This window comes from Diprion similis, chromosome 10 (genome assembly GCF_021155765.1).
Source record: "Diprion similis isolate iyDipSimi1 chromosome 10, iyDipSimi1.1, whole genome shotgun sequence".
Classification (NCBI taxonomy): Eukaryota; Metazoa; Arthropoda; class Insecta; order Hymenoptera; family Diprionidae; genus Diprion; species Diprion similis.
Genome location: NC_060114.1, coordinates 12,470,125 through 12,496,200, shown reverse-complemented (window position 1 = coordinate 12,496,200; position 26,076 = coordinate 12,470,125). Strand labels below are relative to the sequence as shown.

At 37.8% G+C, this 26,076-nt stretch overlaps 6 protein-coding genes across 18 annotated transcripts in view; 3 read left to right on the top strand and 3 right to left on the bottom strand.

The window, feature by feature from the left end:
* Nucleotides 1-436: 436 nt before the first annotated feature.
* LOC124411543 (very-long-chain (3R)-3-hydroxyacyl-CoA dehydratase) lies at nucleotides 437-2,678 on the top strand. Of its 2 annotated transcripts, XM_046890723.1 has the most exons (5): nucleotides 437-625; nucleotides 771-887; nucleotides 1,182-1,440; nucleotides 1,606-1,710; nucleotides 1,849-2,678. In XM_046890723.1, exons 1-5 carry the CDS (start codon nucleotides 542-544, stop codon nucleotides 2,412-2,414), a joined length of 1,131 nt encoding a protein of 376 aa, XP_046746679.1. In that variant the 5' UTR covers nucleotides 437-541; the 3' UTR covers nucleotides 2,415-2,678. The 2 variants fall into 2 exon arrangements, with proteins under 2 accessions (XP_046746679.1, XP_046746680.1); XM_046890724.1 differs by lacking the exon at nucleotides 1,606-1,710.
* A 313-nt stretch (nucleotides 2,679-2,991) lies between these two features.
* On the bottom strand, nucleotides 2,992-4,313 carry LOC124411541. Its single transcript, XM_046890721.1, has 2 exons — nucleotides 3,938-4,313; nucleotides 2,992-3,867 (listed from the first exon to the last, which is right to left on the bottom strand). Exons 1-2 carry the CDS (start codon nucleotides 4,309-4,311, stop codon nucleotides 3,015-3,017), a joined length of 1,227 nt encoding a protein of 408 aa, XP_046746677.1. The 5' UTR covers nucleotides 4,312-4,313; the 3' UTR covers nucleotides 2,992-3,014.
* A 379-nt stretch (nucleotides 4,314-4,692) lies between these two features.
* LOC124411534 (lon protease homolog, mitochondrial) lies at nucleotides 4,693-9,688 on the top strand. Of its 2 annotated transcripts, none has more exons than XM_046890700.1 (10): nucleotides 4,693-5,128; nucleotides 5,276-5,503; nucleotides 5,594-5,766; nucleotides 5,990-6,243; nucleotides 6,324-6,515; nucleotides 6,675-6,979; nucleotides 7,063-7,202; nucleotides 7,285-7,567; nucleotides 7,647-8,550; nucleotides 8,632-9,688. In XM_046890700.1, exons 1-10 carry the CDS (start codon nucleotides 4,842-4,844, stop codon nucleotides 8,860-8,862), a joined length of 2,997 nt encoding a protein of 998 aa, XP_046746656.1. In that variant the 5' UTR covers nucleotides 4,693-4,841; the 3' UTR covers nucleotides 8,863-9,688. The 2 variants fall into 2 exon arrangements, with proteins under 2 accessions (XP_046746656.1, XP_046746655.1); XM_046890699.1 differs by having other exon boundaries at nucleotides 5,939-6,243.
* The window catches only part of LOC124411545 (gonadal protein gdl), a 26,612-nt gene continuing 10,144 nt past the window's right edge, over nucleotides 9,609-26,076 (bottom strand). The window contains exons 3-4 of one of the 2 annotated variants that reach the window (XM_046890726.1): nucleotides 12,973-12,982; nucleotides 9,609-10,414 (exon numbers count right to left, since the gene is read on the bottom strand). In XM_046890726.1, the coding sequence (XP_046746682.1) occupies nucleotides 9,809-10,333 (525 nt within the window). In that variant the 5' untranslated portion in view covers nucleotides 10,334-10,414; nucleotides 12,973-12,982 and the 3' untranslated portion in view covers nucleotides 9,609-9,808. Of the gene's footprint in view, nucleotides 10,415-10,471; nucleotides 10,621-12,972; nucleotides 12,983-26,076 lie in introns of those variants that run through there. The other variant, XM_046890727.1, reaches the window with a different exon arrangement.
* On the bottom strand, nucleotides 16,936-19,174 carry LOC124411542 (histone-lysine N-trimethyltransferase SMYD5). The gene is made up of 5 exons (XM_046890722.1): nucleotides 18,910-19,174; nucleotides 18,378-18,670; nucleotides 17,980-18,301; nucleotides 17,730-17,907; nucleotides 16,936-17,634 (listed from the first exon to the last, which is right to left on the bottom strand). The coding sequence occupies exons 1-5, from the start codon at nucleotides 18,952-18,954 to the stop codon at nucleotides 17,294-17,296; spliced, it is 1,179 nt and encodes a 392-aa protein (XP_046746678.1). The 5' UTR covers nucleotides 18,955-19,174; the 3' UTR covers nucleotides 16,936-17,293.
* The window catches only part of LOC124411536 (poly(U)-binding-splicing factor half pint), an 8,300-nt gene continuing 1,737 nt past the window's right edge, over nucleotides 19,514-26,076 (top strand). The window contains exons 1-7 of one of the 10 annotated variants that reach the window (XM_046890705.1): nucleotides 19,514-19,714; nucleotides 20,025-20,091; nucleotides 22,403-22,468; nucleotides 22,810-23,021; nucleotides 24,554-24,612; nucleotides 25,211-25,424; nucleotides 25,524-26,010. In XM_046890705.1, the coding sequence (XP_046746661.1) occupies nucleotides 19,694-19,714; nucleotides 20,025-20,091; nucleotides 22,403-22,468; nucleotides 22,810-23,021; nucleotides 24,554-24,612; nucleotides 25,211-25,424; nucleotides 25,524-26,010 (1,126 nt within the window). In that variant the 5' untranslated portion in view covers nucleotides 19,514-19,693. Of the gene's footprint in view, nucleotides 19,715-20,024; nucleotides 20,092-20,434; nucleotides 22,469-22,809; nucleotides 23,022-23,582; nucleotides 23,707-23,790; nucleotides 23,838-24,553; nucleotides 24,613-25,210; nucleotides 25,425-25,523; nucleotides 26,011-26,076 lie in introns of those variants that run through there. The other 9 variants (XM_046890710.1, XM_046890707.1, XM_046890711.1 and 6 more) reach the window with 9 other exon arrangements.

The window sequence follows — 26,076 nt, the reverse complement described above, 5'->3', positions numbered from 1 at the left end:
CAGAGACGAAACTGCATGGAGATTAAAAGCCGGAAACACGCAAGGCAATATTCCATATGCCCATTGAGTATCCTTGTTCTATTAAAGATAAAAAAGTATCCAGCCATGGGTGATATTGATGTTAGTTCTGGGGAGCGAAGTGAGCGAAGTGCTAATCGATCAGCTTCAGTAGGCGTTTCGTCTGTAACGTTGGGTTTTCCATCGTCCTCCAAACAGTGGAATAGAAAAGGATACCCAACGATGTCGGTCGATCAGTTGACTATACCGGTATTGTCGCATGCATACTTTTCGGCTGTTCGTCGAATTGTCAGTAGCTTGCCATTTGAATTTTCTGGCACCCCAATTTTCGTCCGTGACCGCTCCAGTAGAATATGATTTAGTTCAAGGCTCGTAAGTTAGTGACGATTGGACATGATTGGAGTAGCTTGTATTTTTTTTTTCGTTGGTCCGATTTATAATTCAACCGAGACTTTTGACCATTGGCAGTTTAAACGCATATCAACGTGGAGTGGACACCTGAGATTACCTGAAATTTACGAAAATGCCGGAGACACCGTCACCTTTCGTGTATTGGGCTCAGACTGAGAGCCAAGTTACACTTAAGGTTGATCTAACCGATGTCAAGGTTTGCGTTTCCGATATTTTAAACTGAAGGATCAATTAATAGAGATTTAATTGCGACGTGGTCAGAAGACCAGTACCTGATGGTTCAAAAAAAAAAAAATTAGAGATTTAATGATCGACGATTAATTATCTGATACCGTTTTCAGACCCCTGGCGTTTTCTTGCACGAGAAGAAGTTAAAATTCGTTGCCTACGGGCAAGGTGCCAGAGGCCCTGACAACTATGCTTTCGTCCTGGATTTTCATTCGGAAATTGATCCTGAGGCATAGTATATGATTTATAAAACCATTATATGCAGTAGACACTCATTGATTGGTAGTCCATATCATGCTATGCTTTGGCTTTACAATATCAAGCTTATTATGTAATTTATTCTCCTTATGTGACTGATATACATTCGTACTTTTACTGAACTTTGAAATGAAAATTTTTATTTTACCTATATTTTACTATATTGATGCTAGTCTATGATGCAGCTTTGACTGTGCATCACCATTCTCATTAGTATCAAAAATCAAGACATTGTTATTAATACAATATTTAAAATGGTTTAACAGGAAAGCAATTTTAAAGTAATTGATCGACAAGTTGATTTTACCCTGCGTAAAAAATCGAGTGGCTGGTGGCCTCGTCTAACTAGTCAACCGCAAAAACCAGCTTGGCTAAAAATTGATTTCGATAAGTGGAAGAGTCAGGATGGTGATGGCGATGAAGATGAAGGAACAGGGATAGATGTAGAGGAAAAACGAGATATTACTAAAGATTACCCAGACATGTATGATAAACTTTACAAAGAAGAATTTGGATATAGGCAAGGTAATAGAGCAGTTGATTTTCTGATATGTAAAATTAACATAATTAAGTCCTCATTACGGCGCTAATGAATAACACTTAAAATAACATCCATCTAATGGTAATTCAATGTCTTAGATGAATCTATATTTGTTAATATTTAGTCTAACGAAACCTTATTTCTTACAGAAGACTTGAAAAAAGTTTACCTAGTTTTTTACAACTTATGTCAATTTGTTGGATTCGCTTACGTATTAATGATAATGGCAGTTAGATACTCACGGGATGGACCAGGTAAATACCTCTCAATAGTTGTGTTATGTCTTCAAAATGGTTGATCAACTTAACAGAACGATTGGAATATTTTTTTGTAGAGTATCATAATAAGTAAGATAAATATAACAATAAATCATTATTTACACATAATTGCAGACTCTATGCTGACTACATATGAATCGGTTGGGACTGCAATGAAATTTGTACAATTACTACAATTTCTGGAAGTAATGCACCCTCTATTTGGATATACTAAGGGAGGATTTATGACACCATTACTACAAGTTGGAGCCAGAGCAATTATATTGTTCTGCATGATAGAATCAGAACCTCGAATGCAAACAAAGCCAGTTGTATTTTACTTATTTGTAGTATGGAGTTCCGTTGAAATAGTTAGATATCCGTACTATTTGACACAACTGTTTAAAACAGAGTTCAGTTTTCTGACGTGGTTACGATACACAATATGGATGCCGCTTTATCCTCTTGGTTTCCTCTGCGAAGGTATAGTAATACTAAGGAACATTCCGTATTTTGAAGAGACCAACAGGTTCACGATTGCCTTGCCCAACCAATGGAATTTCGCTTTTCATTTTCCTTCAGCAATGAGAATATATCTATTGTTACTCTGCTTGCCAGGTATGTACATAATGATGTCGCATATGAATCGTGTCAGATATCAAAAACTGTCCAAGACGAACATAAAAAGAAAGTACAATTAGTTACCGCTCAATTGGGCATATAAATATACCAATACAATTGGATTGAGCATGGACTAAGTAGCATCGCGTTATGTCTTTTTACAAATAATTGTTAGAGTAAGCATAAGGAAATAAAATAAAATAGATTTCTTTCTTTTTATTCTCCATTAAGAGAATAGGCTTTTACCATATAATAATTGTATTTTTATTGGCATAACCAATATAAATACTCATTAAATATCAATGATGTACATATGAATGAAAGTATAAAGTATTGAAATTTGTACAGTGTGTAATGTCATTAAAATTCTTGTCTCGTTATTGATGTAATTGTCAGCATGAAATTTCGTAGCCTCAATAAACATTTAATCACCTACACTCTGAAGTTACAAACTATCTGATAATCCTTATATACTATGAATGTATATCAGAATGAATTGCCCTATTCGTACAATGTACAACGACCAGATTGACTCGAGTTGAGATATCTTTAACAGTTATTTAAACATTTTCGTACAGAGCTTTGTCCTGTAATCAAATCTGCATTAGTTTAAACTATGAATATCAAAAAAATTATTATTTCAAGAAGCTCAAATATGGTGAATAAGATGCAAGAACAATTCAGTTGAACAAGTTATCATCTCGTATGTTGAATGTTTTCGGGTTCATAATCTCGTAGTTATACTTGCTTTCGCAGTTTGAAATAAGACTTGGGCAAGTTATCGTCAATGCTGACAATGAGCGGGAATTATCATTCTCGTCAAGATTGTTAAAACCTTCATCAAATTCATGAGCATTACAACTGACAAATTCTGTGGGCAAGGGTGGAGTGAATGGAATAGACAAGTTTGAGTGGCGTTCATACTCCATAGCATTTGGGTCATAGATCGAAGGTTCGATTACCATGGATGGTTCGAGGTATTCTTCAATAGTTGAAAGACATGGACTGTTTAAAAAATTCTGGTTATATTTTTTACTGTAACTGTAATCGCCCTGCAATGTAGCATGTCTGGAATTGTGATTGACGGCCTCAACAGCATGATTATGTTGCAAATTCAACGTTTCCAAGAAGGAAGAAGAAAAACCATTGTCTTCAGTCCTCTGTCGAAGACAATTTTCTTTGACTTTCCTTGGCACATTTGACAATATGTCACAATCCGTAAAGCTTAAATAAGATTCTTTCATATTCGTGTCTTCTTGAGTCAGATTTAAAGTTGACTTATGCTGAGGAACAGATTGATCTCGCTGTTCTGTTTTGGTTGATCTAGATCGAACTGGAATAGCTGCGACGGCTTGCAAACAAATATTGTGCTGTTGAGGCAACAATCGTTTTTTTAACGGTGCCATTGTTGGTGGAATAGGAGGAATCATGTTGACATTACTCTTGGTCCGCTTGCTTTGGTCGGAGGTTTTCGCGTTCTCTTTATTCCATAGGCTCAGCCGCTTCCGCGATTTATTAACTTCACTGGATTGTCTGAAAGAGAAGCACTTTCTGCTGTACATACCGTTGTGAAAGTTTGCATAAACCTAAGCACTAGACTAACATGAATTGTTCCTTGGTCATTTTCTTCAGTAAATTTGCAAAGAACTCCTCGTTATCGTCTATTCCATCATTTGCAGCAGTTGAGTCTACACGTCGAGACATGATTTGATGAGTTGATGTGCGACGTCTCGTCACAGTCTCAGACACAGCTATACGTTTGTGCGAAGGATTATCTATGGATCGTCTCTCTATACCACTGATCCTCACACGATCTCTAGCCAGCTTCCATATCTCTGGCATAGACAGATCCCTTAATGAAATAACGTCTTTGTTCCCGTTGCTATTATTATTCTCAGTTGGCAAGCGACGGGCACTTCCGAAAACAACTGGTGGTGCAAAATTGTGTTCTAGACTATTTTCCCTAATTCCTCTCATTTCGTCACGGGGAATTAATGGCGCGTAGTTAATTGAGTTTAATTAAAGATGAAAAACTCGATATCAACGTGCGTTGGATCGTTTTGAATCGAGATAAGTTTCCGTATTAAAATCGCCGTTTTACACTCATTTCTGTCGCAACGACAAGTTCGAATCATTTGAATTGAACCCAGTGGAGTCGTCTGAAGCTAGTCAAGAGTCAAGAGTCACGTGGTCACGGCTTCTGACCATACAGCTTGTAATACATGAATACATACAAACACTTACGGTAACTCTGTCTCTCTTGCTTTTCGCCGAGTACATTCTCTCAGCCAATCACCGCTGACTACTACTTTCAGCTAAATTCATACTACATAACCACGGATACAGACACTGCAGACACGCTCAAGATTCCATACATAACCTCGTAAATTCTCGATAGTTCGGTCCGCGCTTCTACCACTCAGGGAATAGCAAGGAGATACACTGAGACCCAGACACCTGAGACGACAGCATCGGAGGGTACATAAACGTAACAGTAGTCGATCAAAATGCGAATATGCGTAACGGGGCTACGACTTAAATTGTTACCAGTATATCGGTACCGAGTTACATGGAATCGAACATTTTCTAACGTCCAGAGCCCGGTGAATTGCGCAGGAAAATTTGCCGGTACCGCTACGCGACAATGGGGAGGAAAAATTCTTACTGGAGAAACGATTGGCCCTATCAAGGCGTGGGAAAAGGTTCCACGAGGGTACAGGCAGACCACCGCCTTTATTGCCATTCGGGGGTTCTCTTCAGCCAAGAAGTCCGGGGATAAAGATCCACCTTCCAAGTAGGCCCTGATTTTGTCACTCCTTGATCGCTACAATTAATGTTATCCTAATATTACCATCGACTTCATTGTTTCAAATGTTGCATCATCAACTTGTCGATTCACAAGTACGTATTGATAACCATTACTACTGTTTTATGTTCTCAGTGAAAGCGAGCCTGAACTCCCCGATGATTATGCTGCTGCTTTGCCTGCAACTGTGGTTGTTCCCGAAGTCTGGCCGCATCTACCGGTTATAGCTATAAATAGGAATCCTGTGTTTCCACGGTTTATCAAACTTATCGAACTGAGCAATCCAATTTTGATAGATGTTATACGTCGTAAAGTTAAACTGAACCAACCGTATGTCGGGATATTTTTGAAGAAAAGCGAAGAGTGAGTAGTCCTTCCTTTTTATCGGTTCTTCAAAGAGTATTAGACACTGTCCAACACACGCACGTTTTCACATCAATAATCATATCACAGGAATGAGGCTGAGGTCGTGCAAAATTTGGATGAGGTGTATTCCATTGGAACTTTTGCTCAGATACACGAAGTACAGGACTTGGGTGATCGATTGAGACTTGTCGTAATGGCCCATAGAAGAGTAAAAATTACTGGTCAAATACTAGAAGACTTTTCTGCAAAATCACCTCAAGGTATGGTATCTGTAAAAGAACTTAAGGCAAAGTTAGACACCTAGATTATGCACTGTTACTTTTAGAATAACTAGTATGGATGTCGAGTCTATCTATCTACCGAATTTGTTATCAATAAGTTTATTGCATCTGTAATGTATTATTTAACCATTGCGCTGCCTGCTTTACACAGAGATGAAACTGACGTTTCCACTACTAAATACCACAATTAACGTCCCTATAGAAGACACGGTAGCTGGTGGTGTTAAAAAGCATCGTAGGACTATGCTGAGGAAAAGGGTTGAACCTAAAGCTACTGAATCAGTTAGTAAAGTTGAAGAAGCTACCGAACTTGTACCACCAGAAGATGAGAAGAAAGAAGATTCTACAGAAGGAAAAGTAGAAGCAAGTGCAGCCACTTCTGAAACTCAACCATTGCTCATGGTCGAAGTTGTCAATATTTCGCATGAAAAATTCAGGCAAACAGAAGAAATAAAGGTAGCTAACCTGGCGGTAATTCATCTGTCTCTCTATTGTGTGAATAAAATATGAAATGATTTTTTATTTGTAACCTGCAGGCACTAACTCAGGAGGTGATCAAGACAATTCGAGACATAATTAGTATGAATCCGCTATACAGAGAATCACTTCAACAAATGCTGCATCAAGGTCAAAGAGTCGTTGACAATCCTGTCTATCTTAGCGACTTGGGCGCTGCACTTACAGGAGCTGATGCTCACGAGCTGCAACAAGTACTCGAAGAAATGGATGTAGGTGGAAGAATATTTACTTTAGATTAACAACTGGAATTACTTTTATTATTATTATTCGTACTGAAATTGCTACAGTCCAGAGTAAAGTAGAAGGGTTTGTAATAGGTGAAATTTTCATATAAATTTATCGTCTATGATATTTTTTCATACCTCCAGATTCCAAAAAGGTTAATGTTATCATTGGCACTCCTTAAGAAGGAATGTGAGCTTAGTAAACTGCAGCAAAAAATTGGTAGAGAAGTGGAAGAAAAAGTGAAACAGCAGCACAGAAAGTACATACTTCACGAGCAGTTGAAAGTTATAAAAAAAGAACTGGGATTGGAAAAGGATGACAAAGATGCAATTGAGGAGAAATACAGAGAACGTATAAGGCAGAAAGTTGTGCCAAAACCAGTCATGGATGTCTTGGATGAGGAATTGAACAAATTAAGTTTTCTCGAGAGTCACAGCAGCGAATTCAAGTACGTTGGGCTTCAGAATTGAATACCTGAATAAAATATATAGGTATTTGTGTAACACGCGATTAACAAAAACATCTTTTCAGTGTGACGAGAAATTATCTTGATTGGCTAACATCTATGCCTTGGGGAATGACAAGTCCAGAGAATCTGAATCTTACCCAAGCTAGTGAAGTTTTAGAAAAAGATCACTATGGCATGGAGGATATAAAGAAGAGAATTCTTGGTAAAACAGTTACAATAAATCAATGTAATGGTAATTAAAAAATCGTTTTGTTGCCTTCAATTTTTATGATATTAATTTGCAGAATTTATCGCTGTTAGTCAGCTAAAAGGCTCAACCCAGGGAAAAATATTATGCTTTCATGGCCCGCCAGGTGTTGGTAAGACGTCGATAGCAAGATCTATTGCCAGCGCTCTCAATAGGGAGTATTTCAGATTTAGTGTCGGTGGCATGACCGATGTCGCTGAAATCAAGGGTCACCGGCGAACTTATGTAGGAGCGATGCCGGGAAAGATAATTCAGTGTTTGAAAAAGACGAAAACTGAAAATCCATTGGTTCTAATAGACGAGGTTGACAAAATCGGAAAGTGAGTATTTTGTTCATCGTTAGAATAACTGTTTGACTATGTGTAATACGTTAATTATCAACCAATTAACTTTTCACAGGGGACATCAAGGCGATCCAGCTTCAGCTCTGTTAGAGATGTTGGATCCTGAGCAGAATGCAAATTTCTTAGATCATTATCTCGATGTACCTGTAGATCTATCAAGAGTTTTATTTATTTGCACTGCAAACGTTGTTGACACTATCCCAGAGCCCTTGAGAGACCGAATGGAGATGATTGAGATGTCGGGGTATGTAGCTGAAGAGAAGGTGGCTATTGCCAAACAATATTTGATACCACAGGCGATGCGGGACTCAGGACTGTCGGAAAACCACTTGAAAATCCATGACGATGCGTTAGGTCTGTTGATAAAATCCTATTGTCGAGAGTCGGGAGTAAGAAATTTGCAGAAACACATCGAGAAAGTTTCACGCAAAGTTGCGTATAAGGTTGTTAAAAATGAAACGGACAAAATCGATCTAACCAACAGTAATTTACAAGAGTTCGTTGGAAAACCTGTCTTTGCTCATGACAGAATGTACACGATTACACCACCTGGTGTTGTCATGGGATTGGCGTGGACAGCCATGGGCGGATCTACACTATTCATAGAGATAACAATGAGAAAGCCTGTTGGCAGTAAAAAATTGGAAGGCACATTTGAAATAACTGGTCATCTGGGTGACGTAATGAAAGAGTCGACACGAATTGCAATGACTGTGGCTAGGAATTTCCTACAAAAAGAAGATCCGAATAACACATTCCTTTACGATGCTCACCTGCATCTGCATGTTCCTGAAGGTGCAACACCGAAGGATGGACCAAGCGCTGGAGCTACCATTGCAACAGCCCTAATTTCGCTTGCAAAAAATAAACCAATCAGGCAAAATGTTGCTATGACTGGAGAGCTTAGTCTTATGGGAAAGGTCCTTCCTGTCGGTGGGATAAAGGAGAAAACAATTGCAGTTAGTAGTTGTATCTACTTGAAATATTGATTTGATTCAAACATCAATTCACTCGAAACTCAACTAAATTTTCATTTCCAGGCTAAACGAGTTGGCGTCAATTGTGTATTATTACCAGAGGAGAACAGAAAGGACTATGCCGACCTTCCTAAATACATTACAGATGGTCTAGAAGTACATTTCGTATCAAATTTTGATGACGTCTACAGACTCTGCTTCCTCGAAGGATCCACTGATCCGATTGGTGCCAGTACCGAATTTAACGCCAATATTTCATCTCAAACCCCATCTACTGCACAAGCTACTTCTTGAGTGGTCTTTTTTGTAAGTTTTCAACTGTTGAAATTGTTGGGGAAAATGTGACAATGTTACACGTACAAATGGTTCAATGGGTTACCAATTTTGCTGCGCAAATTACGTGAAAATTTCTCGAAATCCCTGGAACTAAATTTATTTTAGTGGATGATATGTTGATGCGAAATCGAATCAAAATTTATCAGCTTAGTAACCGATTTGGAAATAGAACGTAATTTCTGAAAAGACTGTAAATATGTCAGGAAATCTAGTGCGTATATGTATCTGTTAGTAATAGAATTTATTATTTGCATTCATGGCTGTAATTTTATCGCCGCTTTTTGTTCACGTATTGAGTGGAGGTAAGTCATTCAGTTGCAGTGAATCACAAACAATGAATACTTGAAAATAGAATCTACCAGTTTTGTGGATTGTGACTCAATTATATATTATCCCAGTCGACATATTAGAGTGTAAAATTTGTTTACATATAACTTTTATAAAATTCACTAGCCACTTTATTTATTTGATAGTGTGCAAAAACAAATGCATTTAATATGTTATACATGCCCATTGTACTGTTATTGGGGGTATTATAGGCCTGATATTATAACAAGATCATCGCAACAAGTTTTGCGAAAATTGAAAATTATGAAAATCAATCCAGCGTTAACACTACAATGATATACCAATCGACCAAACCTAGACATATAGGTGGTATTTGGTAAGCTTAAAATGTTGTAAAACAAAAAAAAACAGACTGATTCTATAGAGAAAGAAATCTATTCAACGTTATTTTCATCACATCTGTACATGAAATACAAGCCTGATGTTCTGATACAAATCTGATTGCAGTTTTTCTTAAAAATGTTACTGATCACTTTGTTTTACTGTATAATTGTCATTCGTGATTTGCCGTATAAGCTAGTTCATTAGGTATAGGACAAGATTTGAACGCGCATGGTCAACATGGAATTTCCATTTTACTGAGCCGTATTATGAAGTCACAAAGTCTCATCTGTACTTGAATTTCTGTGGGGTTATTGGTGACGTAGAATCCAGGAACGCCAGCTTTTTCCAATATGCCTTGTTGGTCAGATACCTTTTGATCTAATTGCAACACCAGTTTCATATCAGTTTGTCGCAATTCATCTTTGTGTTTCTTTTGTAAAATCATTTTTGCTGCGATGCATTTTTCCTCGTCATGTAAATTGGACAGTGCCTCTTGAACTTCAATTTTTTGTTGATTCAATAGCTGGAGTCGCTGTTGAAACAAGTGTTTTTCTGTAACGTGTTGAATTTCCATCAACCCTTTGACTATTTCAAATATAGTATCGTTTAGCAAAGAATTTGCCAGTCCAGACAGAAGTTCATACGGTAAACGCATTTGATATTTGGGAGGCAACTCGCTGGCCATGTGTTGTAATTGTTCAACGAGAAAGTAGAGCTTTCTCTGAAGATCCTGTGGCGTAGGATTTACAACATCCATTGTTAATTTCGAGCGTTCATCGCATTCCCCAATCCCGTATTTTTTTCGTGCGTTGGTTATTCTAGAGAACGTGATGGACGAAGAATCTTCAACCAACGAGCGTGCGCATCAGAATAATTCTCGAAATGATCTGATTACCTTCCAGAAATTTGAAAAGTCCCTGCGATCTGCACGGCCTTCTCGATTACCTTACTATCATTTCATAATTATGATGAACTACAATAAATATATTTTTCATCACACTCTTAATCTCGACGATACATCAATACCGACCACGAAACTGACACTTGACCCACTTGACAGACGCCATTTGTAGAAACATTTTCTTTCATTTCGCCACCTTCTAACAACCGTATGAACTATCATTTACTCAATGGCCATGATGTTTAGAGCATTTACAGTATATCCAAAGATCCTACACTCTTTGAGTATATCCTCTAAGCCCTGATGTATGTATGTAACGAAAATTCATTGTACTCTGTACTTCTGAATGTGCAAATATCCTATTTAGGCTTAACTTGTTGCTGATGCCATCAACATAACCAACGAAAACATCGGTAGCGTCAATCAGTAGTCGTGTTTTGCAGTGCCGGTAGAGTTTGTTGATATTGTCGGTAACATTATTATCAATCTGAATCCTATGATATCGATGTTTTAATAAATAAAGTTTTCGATTCTTGTTTCATGCAAAGTACTCCTTAATTAACACGTATTTCATTGCATCCAAGCTTGTCAATGGGTTGTGGAAAATCAAAAAATTCACACGACCTACCGTTCGTGGTTTTCAAATCTACGACTGCCGCTGCGACATGCAAAATCTGATTGTGTTGTGTGCAACTGCCGTGCGCAGCGTAGTCCGACCGAGCGATATCGGTCTTACAATTAGACGTACCGGTCAAAAAGGCGAGCAAGCCCCGCGCACAATACACAGGTATGCGTTTTGTTTACGGGGAGATCATTCTGGTTAGGAGTGTACAGAAAAGGACAGAGATCCCCGGAGAAGGTACATATCTCTCTCTGCGAGCGAATTACTAAAGCTACCCCCACCACCAAAGTAAGCGTTCCAATATAAATCTGTTTCAGTGATCGCGTAGCGCTCATTCGGGTCCAGTCAGTGCTCGCCGGCAGTCAGGATTGAAGAGTAGAGTTTGCTCCGATTCAAATAGCTCGAAGAGAGTTGCGCACGTCAGCGTGGTAGAATCCAAATCGCAGTGTTATAATCAGTGCATATTTCTGGTAATTTACATTCGGTAATTACTACGCAACATGCAGAAAAGTGGCTCAAAAAATTAGAGTGTTATTAAAATCACAACAGCCTGCAAATGTTGAAGGTGAGTTACATTCGTCGCATTTAACCATCGTACGTGTAACTTGAAGTTGCCTCTGTCCGTCCGTAGGGTGTTGTGTTTTGTTTTTTGCCCGCGGATTTTTGGTAACTAACTCAATATCGACTGTTGAAAAAACTTTAGATATGAAATCAGCAATTTGAAGTTAGGTACGTATTACGAATTATTCGTGTAGATTTTAACGGTCACCGGCCTGCGTCGATACCGAATTTACAAAAGTGTAAGCGAGTCAAATAGTCAGCAGAGATTGGTTTTTCAACAGTAATCTCAATCATTCTTCAGAATAACCTAACATACGTATTATTTTTTTTATTGCAATGAGGAGATACTTCGGTTGTACGGTGAATTGGGTTGATAAAACTGACCTTGCGGGGGATGACCTTCGTTTGAATCATTGTTTCTGATTTCTGGTCGAACAATAGCACTCTCACGGGTCCATAAAATGCAATTGTCGCGTATAGGTCACTTTAGCACCGATTCTTGCGTATTGAAAACAAGTTAGGTGAAAAAATGTCGGTGAGCTTACGGATGCATTGTATACATAATAGTGGCGTTTAATGCAATCGATTATATTTTTAAAGATTAAGCAATATATTACAACACATTTGAAATATACGTGTTGAATACTGTACGTACATGGATTTTGGAAATGAACTATTATTATGTTAATTATTATATTATATAAATATTTGGAAATATTAACAAAATTTGGTGTTATTTTATCTGATTACAGAAATAGACTGCAGCATGACTAATCGAGGTTTGCGATTATTTGAATTGAGCCCAGTAATAGACATCGCAAAATAAAATGCAAAATCTAACCAGGCCTCAGTGCCGTTGGAAAATAAAAAACAGGTACATGATCGAGATCATTTTTGATTACACTATCACGCTAAATTCACTCTAAGAAAGCTGACCTTTAGTTGAAATTCAATACTATTTAGTCCTTAATGACGTTCAAGAAAACTGTAGTAAATTTTCAATGCTTTCTATTATTGATTCTGTGGTTCATGTATCGGTGCATAAAAAAAATTGTTTAAAATAGACACTTTCTAATGAAACTAAATCTGATCCAAGTATATTGCATGAGTTTTATTCTGTTATATTCTTATTGCAGTGTAAAAAGTGCGTCACTTCACGATTCACCCTGGGATCTACCAGAACTACTACATCTGAAGTGTGGAGCAGCCCGGAGGAGGTGAAAATTGGTGAGTTTGCATGTGTTTGGGTTACGGATATTTCCCTGGTATTCCCCTGTCACGTGGCGTGGCGGTAGCAATAATATTACATCAATCTTCGATTTCTTAGCTGCATGGGTAGGCTCATTCGCAATCGCAACGATGCTTAACTTTCAGTTGAATAATTTTTTTTTTGCACTTTCATTTACCAGAGCTTACTTAGAGTTAGAAATTTTACACGTTGCTGAATGTGGAATGAGCATCGCGACAGGTAACCATCACTCATTCACAAATCGCAAGATCGAATCGTGTTTCGCTACTGATGTAATAATCTAGATTTGAATTTAACAATTATGTAGTTTGAGTGGTGGTTTCACCTGAGGTCTGAATATATTCAATTATTCACATTATTGTTGAATTGATTAAACTACAAAGTCCAGCATAAAGTAACGTAATGAAATTGCATTTTATATTATGAATCATTTTCAATTTTTTAACAAGCAACAAATATCTGTCAAATGTAAGCTTAGCTCGTTTAGAAAAATGCTGATTGGCATACAGGATGTTTTTAATCCATTTCACAAAAGGTTGGTGTACCGATAGTCTGCCAGTATTTTCTAAAATAATGCATACAATATTAGAGTTGGCGTGATACAACCGCGATACTGTATTCTGAGTTGGCGGACTATGGTACAAAAACATTTTGCTCCCTACAGGGAATCAACGAAAAAGTAAGTGACAGTGACCACGGCGCGAATGAGGAAGAATGATGTGTGTTGGAAAAAATGGAGAATCGTTTAGATCGAATATAGGTAACCGGGGAGGTAGGTGGTCGTTTTGGGATCCGTCGCGGGGTTTGATGTGGATGTGCGTGTGAATCTTTTTTCAACATTTCCGTTGGGTGGTTCCGTTGGGAATCAGGCGAGGGTAGGAAGGTCGCGATGTACCGTGATGTTATTAACTTTTGTAATCCACAGCGTCAAACTATCACAGAAATTTTTCTCCGAAAACACTTGAAAGATTGTATACGAATCTATAGACCATTTGTCAGTATTTAAATATTAAGGAGGTTGAATTTTCCATTTCTTCTTACTCTGCAATTATTTATCAGCCGTTATTCAATGCAATTATTCAGTCATTATCCATCATTATTTCATTCAATTAATCTCTGTGATCGTTTGAATGGGCAAAACGCATCTCTGGACCATCTATCGCGTTCCGTGGTACGCTAGATGGGGAGAAATGCTGAGCTTGAAGACGTCGCGTCGAAGAGGACCGCCGACCGTCACGCCACACAATAATGCATGCTCTCCAACTTCCCTCCCGGACTTGATTCGTATCTGAGAACAACAATCCGCATCGCAGTGTATCTGATTTAAAAAACGTAGATGTGGATTGGGTTTCTACAGAGTTTTTACGACAAGTCCTAAATATAAGAAACTTTTTGACAATTTATTCGATTGCGCCTTTTTGTGCGCCAAGTAATCACTCAAACCGGACGCGCTTTTAATGCGACAATTGATGATGCGAATCGATTGCTCGTGCCTTTTGCGCATCGATTTCGCTAATAGTACGTGGGAAAGTAAAGCTCTCTTGATATGCTTATTTTTCAGCTGTTGAGTCAATTTTGTTATGAACAAACAAGTTTTCAAGTTTGACCGCGCCTTTTGCGCGTCTACTTGATACTTTGTGGTTATGAGAGAAAGCGCGGCATATGTAAGGCGGTGCGCAACGCGCAGGTATACAAATCGCAGAGTGTATGGTGAAGAACTTTGGCCTAAATATTCGTGAAATATATCTGAGATGTACAAAATTATTTGTTTTTTAGCCATAGTAATACTTTTTCTTCCAGGGCAACAAAGCAATTTTTTCTTACAAGTACACTGATACCTATAAATTCCAGTCGAACAAAATATTTATTTCAATAACTCTTGCTCGGAAATAGATAATGATTTAAAAAAAATGCAATTTGTCGTCATTATTAAAAATAATCGAGTTAAATTTTATTGCCGCGAATATCAAGTTGAATTCGACATATATTTTATCACTGTACTTGTAGCAACTTTCTCTGTTTTATCTAATCAAACCTTTCCTCTGTTTCAGCTTATTGAACCTTTTGTCTGTTTCATCTAATCAAACCTTTCCTCTGTTTCAGCTTATTGAACCTTTTGTCTGTTTCATCTAATCAAACCTTTCCTCTGTTTCAGCTTATTGAACCTTTTGTCTGTTTCAGCTAATCAAACTTTTCCTTTGTTTCAGCTTATTGAACCGTTTGTATGTTTCAGCTAATCAAACTTGTCCTCTATTTATGCTAATCAAACTTTTCCTCTGTTTCAGCTAATTAAACCTTTTGTCTGTTTCAGCTAATCAAACTTGTCCTCTATTTATGCTAATCAAACTTTTCCTCTGTTTCAGCTAATTAAACCTTTTGTCTGTTTCAGCTAATCAAACTTGTCCTCTATTTATGCTAATCAAACTTTTCCTCTGTTTCAGCTAATTAAACCTTTTGTCTGTTTCAGCTAATCAAACTTGTCCTCTATTTATGCTAATCAAACTTTTCCTCTGTTTCAGCTAATTAAACCTTTTGTCTGTTTCAGCTAATCAAACTTTTCATCTGTTTCAGCTAATTAAACCTTTTGTCTGTTTCAGCTAATTAAACTTTTTGTCTGTTTCAGCTAATTAAACCTTTTGTCTGTTTCAGCTAATTAAACTTTTTGTCTGTTTCAGCGAATTCAACCTTTTGTCTGTTTCAGCTAATCAAACTTTTCCTCTATTTATGCTAATCAAACTTTTCCTCTGTTTCAGCTAATTAAACCTTTTGTCTGTTTCAGCTAATTATACCTTTTATCTGTTTCAACTAATCAAACTTTTCCTCTGTTTCAGTTAATCAATTTTCTCTTCTTATCACCAATCATAATTCTTTGTTATCTAAGCTAATTTCCTTTTTGTCTATTTCAATACTAGTTATATTCTCATCTGTTCCAAGTCACTGAGTTTAATTGGCTCCACTGAAAAATCAAAATTTAATTGTTTAGGTCTGGTTGAGGAATATTGGGTGTAAACCTGTATTAAAATTATCTCATACATGTATAGTTTATTAGTATGTATGTATGTAGTATAACTGTATATTAGTGTGGACTAACATTGGGAATGTCATTAATTACAACGTGAAAATTAAATGCCAACGACTCAAACTAATAAATAAAGCTTTGTTCTGTCATCATTTGTTTAATTTTAAGTGAAATATTGTAATGTTTGACATCTAGTTGGTTGCCGCATTTTGGAGAAAAAAAAATTAATCTAACTGTAGTTGAGTCAGTCACAATTTTCGTTTTCACGGTGTAAAATTTGTCAAATATTAATCTATCCGCAAATTCTGGACTCACAGTCAAAGTGATCACAAAGTGCATAGAGACTTATTAAGATTTCCTTCTGACGTTTTCGTTATGTTCTCGTTTTATTTTAAAATACAATTTTGTCCCGAGTTGTTGATCATCGGTTTTATTGATACTCCTTGATGAATTTTTTGTTTTGAATTGAACTGTAGAATTCTGAAGATCTTACGTTTTGTAGTGATTGGGATTTTTCTTCCTCTTTTTCTCCTCTCATTATTTGGATTGCATACAAAATCAAATTTATCAATGTCGTTGACATCAATTTTACATTTCTTCTTCGTGGAATAGGCCTATTGGGGATACCACGTTAAAAAAAACGCACCGAATGCTCTACCCCTAGTGGTGGTGTGGAAACGAGCTGTCACTATTATATTTATATGAAATTTTAACAAATGTATTATTATAGTAATGATTGATTTATTAATGTATTTTTTTCTACTCGCTGCCTCTTTATGCCGTAGAATTGCAGGCACATGTTTCAGGTATTTTATAGTTCTGTGGGTCGAATATGTAATTTCGAGTTTTCACATTTCTCACCATCAAAGCATTCTGATTGGTTTGAAAAGTTTAGGCAACTAATGAGAATGCTTGGATGATGGAAAATGCAAAGAGTGAAATTACATAATCGACCCCCAGTGGCACGCATTATTTCAAATTCGGGAGAATCATTTGAAAAGTCGACAGTCATTTTTATATTTTTCATGTCGTTTTTATTACTGGATAGGATCTCACTCAGAAATATAGCGGTAATAAAGTACAAAATACCACATCAATATATGTTTAGTAAAACGTTATTAATACCGCAAAAATGCATACATATACGGTATATGTAAGTATGGATATTTACTAACATATAATGTCTGCTAAGTGAACGTTAGCGTAGATATATATTGTACTCATATAAGTACGCGTGAGCATGCATGTATAAAATGTAATGTAGGCAAATTATTGCTGCGTTTTAACGGTATCGTTGAATAAAGAGGACAAGTATTAGCTGCCTCAATATTTCGCAAGATGTTAATGGATAAACATGTTAATTTTTTACATGTCTACATCATCACCATCGTCGTCATCATCGTCATAGTCATCGGAAGTTTCATTCGGGTCGTCAGCTTGAGACAGGCACTTATCACACCTGCATACGAATAGATAGAGTGAGCTGAGAGCTTTCTGCCTAGAGTACCTGCTCCGCTCTAAGGCACAGTCATCCAAATAACTGATACAAATCTCTTCCTCCGGTCGTATGTCTCTGAGTGCTTTAAGCACCAGGGTACTATTAGAGTAAGGAAATTCGACTATTGCGTTTGGGGCGCAGCTGTGATTGGCAGCTGATTGAAGTTTGTAGAGACCTGAGCCTTCGTTATTCAAAAATGATCCGACGACTGTTGAGAATCACACAGGTACACCTCGGTTAACATAACTTTTCAACTAACTGCAAATAAATAACTATCAAAATATTCAAAAGTCTGAACCTTACCTTCTTCCATGTCGTCGTATATCCTATCAATCAATTTGTCAACTTCCATTCTTTTGTCCATAGGCAGTTCAAGTGCTGAAACGTTTCTTACCCATCGGCTAAAAGCACTTGTTCCAATACCCTGGCCATTGGTCCCAATTAGAGCCAAGATACTCCTAAATCCATCGGGAGTGAACCACTGAAATGACAGCGATTAGTCGCATCTTACACCCTCTACAATGCATGTAACATAATTTGAATTTACACATACATGTGCTACAGCCTCGTTGTTTAGAGCAGATTGTGCCATTTCTCTCAACATATCGATCTGCCCAATGTATTTTTCTCCTAATAAATTGTGAGAAATTTCTTGCGTTTCGTTAACAGCACGTCTACAAAATTGGCCAAAAGTGTATAGGACCGTCTCTTTATCTGAACATTGCTCGACCATTGAAACCATTCTAGCCAATAACATTATAGTAGCTGTTTCCGGTGGATAATGCATCTGCTTCCACGCTTCGTTTAGTCTCACCAAAGGATGACTGTCGTTTTCAGGATCATTACGGGACTTATGGCACAAGTATTGGTGATACCTGTTGATTGATTCATTATATCATCAGCTGCTCTTAATAGTCGAACTGAAAACGAAAAGCCATTCGTGCAATCCACCTGCTAAGACTCTCCTGCTGACATTCCGCTGAGCAGTATTTTACTTCACAGTCTGGACAGGCCACAATTGATTCCTTCTTGGTTTGGCAGCACTCGGGATAAGGCAGAACTAAGTCCGGTTTGCCAGCAAGGCGTCTAGCATTTTCTTCCGCTGTTTCTAACGGGCTCATGCAGTTGTCACAGGCAGAGTATCCATACTCTGCATTCCATGAGAATTGGCAACAGACGATAGGCTTCTCTTGGAATATTACTTCTCCTTCTTTGAATGATTTCAAAGAAAAGATGCCTTTACCCTGCAGCATAGAAGAAACTGTTGTTAATATATAAATGTGTGGAATATCCAAGGGAGTAACAGAACAAAAATTACAACATTGTGGAGAATAAAAATGTGCCTTTGAAGTACCGAACATGCACTGATTGAGAAGTGAAAATTTATAAGATGGCAAGTAATCGCAATGTGACATACGTGGTAAACTATTTTGGGAATGTTTCTTTATTGCGAGAGGATTATTTTAAAAATAAGATTCCATACCTTTTCCTCGCCTATTATTCTAACTTGGAAACCATCGCCTTCCATTGTTGAGTTTAAATTTGTCACGTGTGAAGGGAATTCTAAAAACAATGCTAACTGTCACAAGGTCGTAGTATCGGAAGATTAGACGTGCTGATCTGATCAAGTTCACTTTTCACATCTCCTCTTTTTCTCGAATCGGGAGCCTAATTTAATTGATCGTCTTAGCCGAACTCGTGGCTTTTCTCCAACCCGTTTTCAACTGGATGTCAGGTTATGTGCAAAGGTTATGTGTGATAGGCGGGTGGCGCAGAGTCGGCCGTGAAACAAATTGAACGGTAAATTGTGCTAAAGATGGTTAACCTCACGAGTGTTTGATATCAACAATAATAGCAGATTACAGTTGACATACCAAGGCCCATGTAATGATTGTTTTCACTTTATGAAAATAATTTCATTATTGAATTAGGCCTTGTTTGAAAAAGTAAAAATAATCGTAAAATCATTCTAGAGATTTGAATCTCCCGCGCTGAACTAAATCAACATACCAACCAACGCCATCTATTTTCATTTTGTTTGGAGCATGTTACGATGGTTATAAGAACAGCGAGCAGAATCGAGGAGTCGTCGGAAGCGGAAAACCGGCCATAGTAGAATATCTGCGACGACGCTTTGGGTTGTGAATTGTGATCGTATCGAGGTGGTCCAGGATCCATAACTTCTGAGAAGTCGTTTATACGTTACTGTGGGACGATATTCGTTACACGATTCAACGTACCGTATCCTGCTTGTGCTCAGTTGAGATATGAACGGAACAATGGCCATGGTAAGAATATTTTTCTCGCGCTTCATCGAATGCTGAATACCGCGAGGGACTTTAGATCATCGGTCGTTTCGTCGGTGGGACGTTCGCGTTAGAATTTAGCATTATGGCGTTTATCTGTTTCAACGCCAATTAGTCAAAAATATTGTATCATATAAAGCTTCACCTGTTGCACAATAGAATTTTCCGAGAAATGCTTACAATTCTTACATCCAAGGCGTCAACTCTGCCTTGATGTTTTCTCGCCAAAAATCGCATGAACTTTCACTGTCAATTGGGCCTATCAATTTTCCAATATTAATTCGCATTCCAGGCACCGCCTACAAACACTCAACAGCAAACCAACGCCGAGCCACCAGTCAAGAAACTCCGTACAGAAGGTAATACAATGTGCTAAGCCTGTCATCTTGAATCAGACATTACTTATCGTGGAGAAAATACAGCCTAATGTTTAGAGACAAATATATTAAAATACAGAAATTGTTAGGTAATGTATGAAAATACATACAGGATATAAGAATGAAATGGGCTCAGCTGTTTGACGGTTCATTGCTCTATGGCCAAAATACATTATACGAGTTATAATAATATATACATGTTACAACATAGTGGTACAATGCACTTGTTGAAAAGAGAATGGTATGGCGATATGTCAACCAGGTTTGGGCGATGGGCTCAAATAAAACTAATGTATGGTTGTCCTTCTGTTCTGAGATGTTACAGCGGAGAGACACAGTACAGAGTCTGCGGGCTGAGACTGAGCTGAGACTGAACGAAAGAAAGAAAGAAAGTACCCTTCGTTCGTTGAACAGAATCCGAGTTTCAAACTCCCTCCGACTACCTACGCAACGTCTAGTGCCGAGTACGCGGTACTCGATGCATATATAAATGTATATTAGCTAGGTCAGCACTCACCCCTAGGGTAGCTCGCAATCAAACTATTTTCAACATCATGCTATCGAGATTTTGCCTGTAAATACGGAATGAAAGATTACAAAGTCCACTTACTAAAATTTGAACAATATTTCAATCTAGAGTCCTAGGTGAGGCAGGTAAGTTTTTAAGGACTTTCTAAAGACAGATTGTACGAAGCGAGGAGCGGAGGGTATAATATTTTTTATTCTTAGGTAAAGCGTGTATAAAATTTCTCATAACAGGATTCTTAGCTAAAATAATCGACTAGACGTTGTAGCCCTCGGCTCGGTGAGTCAGCTGACATAAGTTGCAGAAGGCAAACAATAAGCAAAACAGACGGAAGTCCACTCAGAGAGTTCTCCTTTTGCTTTGTGCTTACAGATTACTGCCTCGCCTCGGTCCGTCGGATATATTGCGCGCGCAACCTTCATTGTTCAGCCCTGAGCTCTGTTAGCTGTTAAGTGAATGAAAATGAGCACACAAGCGGCAACCGTTGGCCAAAATGTCAAAGTAAACAAAAGAAATCTTAGAAGATACGTTACACGTGTTCTGATTTCTGTTTCAGAGACTAGCCCTACCAATTTGGTCACGAATGAAATCCGACAATTACATTTGTCGATAGGCTGGTTATATTAAGTTGGCCCCGCGTTCGGTCAAATTTTAAACAAGCACGTACCATTGAAAATTGAATGACATTCTGTAGGGATAAGGGACACAACACAGCTTGTAGCCTAGTAGAAGAATTTTACAGAATCCCACTGCCATGGGCATCATTATAGTTTTCGTACCTCATTCGCAAAGAAATTCAGAAGATCATCCACAAAACGAATCCATGAAATTAGTTTCAGAGAATAATTTTATTAGCCCTCCTTAAAAGATATTAAGAAAAATTCATTATAGCCCAATGAAGTTTCATTACCTGGCGTGCAGTTTTAATCGTCAGCTTAATTTATTTCAACAAGAATTTTTACAATTTGGTTTTGGATGGTGCGTGCGAAACGACTAAGGATTCTGTTCCTTAATTTGTCGATATAATATGATATAGGATTCACGTGTATGTGCATGCACATACACAAACTTATACCTGCATATTTAGTATATATATTTACGTGCATACATGCTTGTACTGATACAAACGTCTAATTTTTGATCATATGACAATCATGCTATTGCCATTACTTTGACTGTTTTAATTTCTTTAAACTTACAGTTTGGTGGAAGGTCCGGGTCGGGGAGCTGCTGTGCACGGCAACATTCCTTTTACCACCCTGTCTCCTATAATATAGCCAAAAATTGTTCAGCGTACTTTCAGACACGATTCGTCCACTCAATTTATATACAAATCTGGCTCACATCAGTATTCATTGCCACACAAAATTGTTGAATGCTACGATCAATAACAATTTTTATCAAAGATCTGTTTTCTTTCTGTGCAGTTTTTTCTTATTGAATCTAAATTCAATTATCTAACAGCATCGTGCCGTATTTTTGGACCTTACTTAGTACACACCTAAAATAATAAATCAGGAAGTTTATCGGTTATTTTGTCTTGAAGTTATACCAACCAGACGATAGGATTGGCAATATATTTCCATGATTCCCAAATATTTCTGAAAAAGCCGACTATCGATAATGCTTCTACCTTCATGAAAATAATTATTCATGGCTCAAATTTATTATAAATGGTACCAGTGAATCATGTTACATGATGGTAGAAGTAGTAAAGGTGGTCCTGCATTAATTGAAAACACTCTCTAATCTGTTATTCCTTTATAGGAAATCCATCCGACTTCTTGCCAGGCCCCATATATGATCTGAATCAGACCGGTCAAGTCGTCGCCGGTAAGTTGAAGATAATACTGTTATCTTTGCATAAAAAAAGTTTTTCAGCAATCCCATCCACATTATGCATCTCACATTCTATAAATTCAAACATTTTTGCATAACTAACATTTTTCAGTAAACGATTTTCGTTATTATAATTTCCAAAAGTATGATGTATCAATATTTTGTGACAATAAAGTCGTTGAGTCCCTTTGGCCGTTTCCTTTGGCCAAAGGTTGACTCCGTCATCGTGGACGCTGTGCTGATAAGATCTGACAATTTTCTCAGATGTTTAGAAAGTAAAAAGATTGAGAAAACATTGTTCCTAATTTGCTCGTATTGTTTATTATCCCGATCAGGTCCTGGGGCAAAGTACCTGAGCCTACCAGGCATTTTGGGAGCTGGCTTGCCCAAGGTAACATCAGAACAGCTAGATGCAGTGAACAGAGCAAAAAAGTATGCAATGGAGCAGAGCATCAAGATGGTCCTGATGAAGCAGACTTTAGCTCACCAGCAACAGGTGAGACTGCAAAAAGTTTATGGCTCGGCAATCGGTTCGATACCTAAAGAGGTATTAAATGTTTTCTCCCACCGTCAACCTACCTATAAACATGCATTTCGAAAGAGATGAGATTATCATATTCAAGTTTACCCCGTGAGAATTTTTAGGCAAAAGTGAAAATGGTAACAAGTTTCTTACAATCGAATGCATCATTGTTTTCACCAATTCGTTGTTGCTAAAACAATTTGGAAATGGACGGCTATAGGTATGGTCTATAAAAAATTATGATAAGTTATTAGCAGTTCGCATGGTAACGTGAATCAGAATAAAATTATACTTCTAAACCATCCAAATATTTAAATGACAAAGGGGCATCAAGAATGAGATTTTCTGCCACCAGGACTGTTTCGTTTTTCTCATTTTTACAAGAATTAATCATGATTATGCGTCAGGCTCGTTTCTCACAATATCATCACTGCCTTACGGGTATTATTTCGAGTTTAATATGAAAATCAGCTAATAATTTTTTGAATTTCGGCTGACTGCACAAATTTAGACAATACTTGGGTTTTAGAAATTGCGGAAACAGTTTGTTAAACATTCTGCCGTTTGCAATGTGAGAAAAAGATCTTTCAGATTCTCTTTTCGAATGACCCAAGGCTAATCACTCTCTTGGTATGTAAATCCTATCGCCAATCCGTCTGACGTGTATTAACACCTCTATTAAATTTGTGGATTCAGCACCCAGATCCCAGTACGTATAAAAGTTAAATTAAACAATGAATGGTTTTTTGAATATAACTTTAAGTCTGATCGGTTGATTTTTTCTCCCCCGCAGAAGAATAAGTTGGTCCTGCGGCAGCAAGTATTATTGCTAATGTGCAGGTTAGTGTCAACTAAATCAAGGAAAAACTCAATACTGCCTTACAATCAATCTTTCCCTTTCAACATTTCCCTAAATCGCAACTGTAAACGAAATTAGAGTTTTTAATACCAGTCGGCGGGAGCAAAGCAGAGCAGAGCGGAGCCATACCAACGCAGGGAGGATTAGTTTTGCATGGGCTATGAGCGATTTGAGAAAGTATCATCTTACACCATTCTATCCTTGACTATTTGACTCTTATTCTCTATATGCAGTAAAAAATCTAGTTTTCCTTATCGATACCAACCGAAAGGAAAATATCACGTCTCTCTGAGTGCGTAATTGAGTTAATTTCTGTTCCACTCGCTAGAACAATCTATAGCATTGTATGTAGCTATAAAAAATATTATGGATGACCGTTAAAGTCAATACTGTATTATATGGAAAAAAAGTACTTCTCATTCCGTTTTTCTTATCTCTATTTGATCATGGTTTAATTCATCATGTTTTCTGCTTCTGCTGTATGTAATCTGTCAACGATGCACATATTGCCTGGTTGTTCTCTCAACGTTGATACCGGGCAGCACAGAGATATGGTAAATTAAAGAAAGGAGAAGAATAGTCAAGGAAAGAGGTGGGAATGACAATGAGATTGGGGGATTTATGAAATGTGAACAAACGGTGGTGCAAGTAAGGGGGAGGGATACCAATAGAAGGCCTGTGGTCCTTTGTGTTGCAGCAAATGGCTAGTCAGCGGAATCAGGTGCAGAGACAGCAGGCTCTCGCCCTCATGTGCAGGTTTGTTTGTTCTTTGCCTTAGATTCCCCTGCCCTTCCTCACTCGCTTCCTCCTGCCTTCCTATTATCGCCAACTGGTTTAAAACCATCCTTTTCCCGTATATAACAACGTCCATCACTTATTTGCTTCGCCTCTGCTCCTAATCATTTTTAACTATAAACCACCTCTATCCTGCAATTACAATAACATCTCATACATTCTAACTTTCGTCTTTTTGTCAAAATTATATTCCTAATTTAACACCAGAGGCAAACTGTTTGAACAGTCACAGTAAAAATAGAAAAATTAACTTTGATTTCTAGTTATATTTGATAACATAGAAATTACGATACAAGATAACATTTGACAAGTTAAATTAAATTCAGGAGAAATTCCGTCAAATCTCAATGTTTGATATGCCATAACACCAAGTTCAAAGAAAAAGAGTAAAATTATAGTTAATCACTTTTGATCCATTGTAATCAAAGTAATACAAATGAATTTCATGCCTCTGGCCTGTTAGTATATATTTGGCCAATAGATACCCAAGAACAAAAATTTATTTCATTGTCCCGTACCATCCCAGTAAATAATTTTGCCATACCTATCGCTACAACAGGGTCTACGTTGGAAGTATAAGCTTCGAGTTGAAGGAGGACACCATTCGTCAAGCTTTTCTTCCATTTGGCCCTATAAAGTCAATAAATATGTCCTGGGATCCTGTAACGCAAAAGCACAAAGGCTTTGCGTTTGTTGAATACGAGATTCCAGAGGCAGCACAACTTGCATTGGAACAAATGAATGGCGTCATGATTGGAGGCCGTAATATCAAGGTACAGCTACACACCCTAAATCCAATTAACCTATTCCACTTAGAAAAGTTTTTTGCCGCCGTTATGTAGTTTTAATCAATTTTCACTCTTGGAACACAGGTAGTGGGACGCCCTTCTAACATGCCGCAGGCTCAGTCCGTCATAGATGAGATAACTGAGGAGAGTAAACATTACAACAGAATCTATATAGCGTCAATTCATCAGGATTTAACTGAAGATGACATAAAGTCGGTGTTTGAAGCTTTCGGGCCGATCACTTACTGCAAACTTGCGCAAGGAAGTTCACCCCACAGACACAAAGGATACGGTTTCATTGAGTACGAGACGATGCAATCAGCCTTGGAAGCGATAGCGTCTATGAATCTTTTTGATCTTGGTGGTCAGTACTTGAGGGTCGGCAGAGCCATAACACCACCAAATGCCCTCATGGGACCTCCGAGCGGTACAAGTATGATGCCAACGGCTGCTGCAGTAGCTGCAGCTGCTGCTACAGCCAAAATACAAGCCATGGACGCAGTAGCGAGTAACGCTGTTGCCTTGGGTCTTACGAAATTGGGCACAAACACTCCACCCATAATAAACCAAGGTATTTACTATTTGAAACAATGTATCGATGGATGGGCTGGAAAAATCAAGGCGGGTGTAGGCCAAA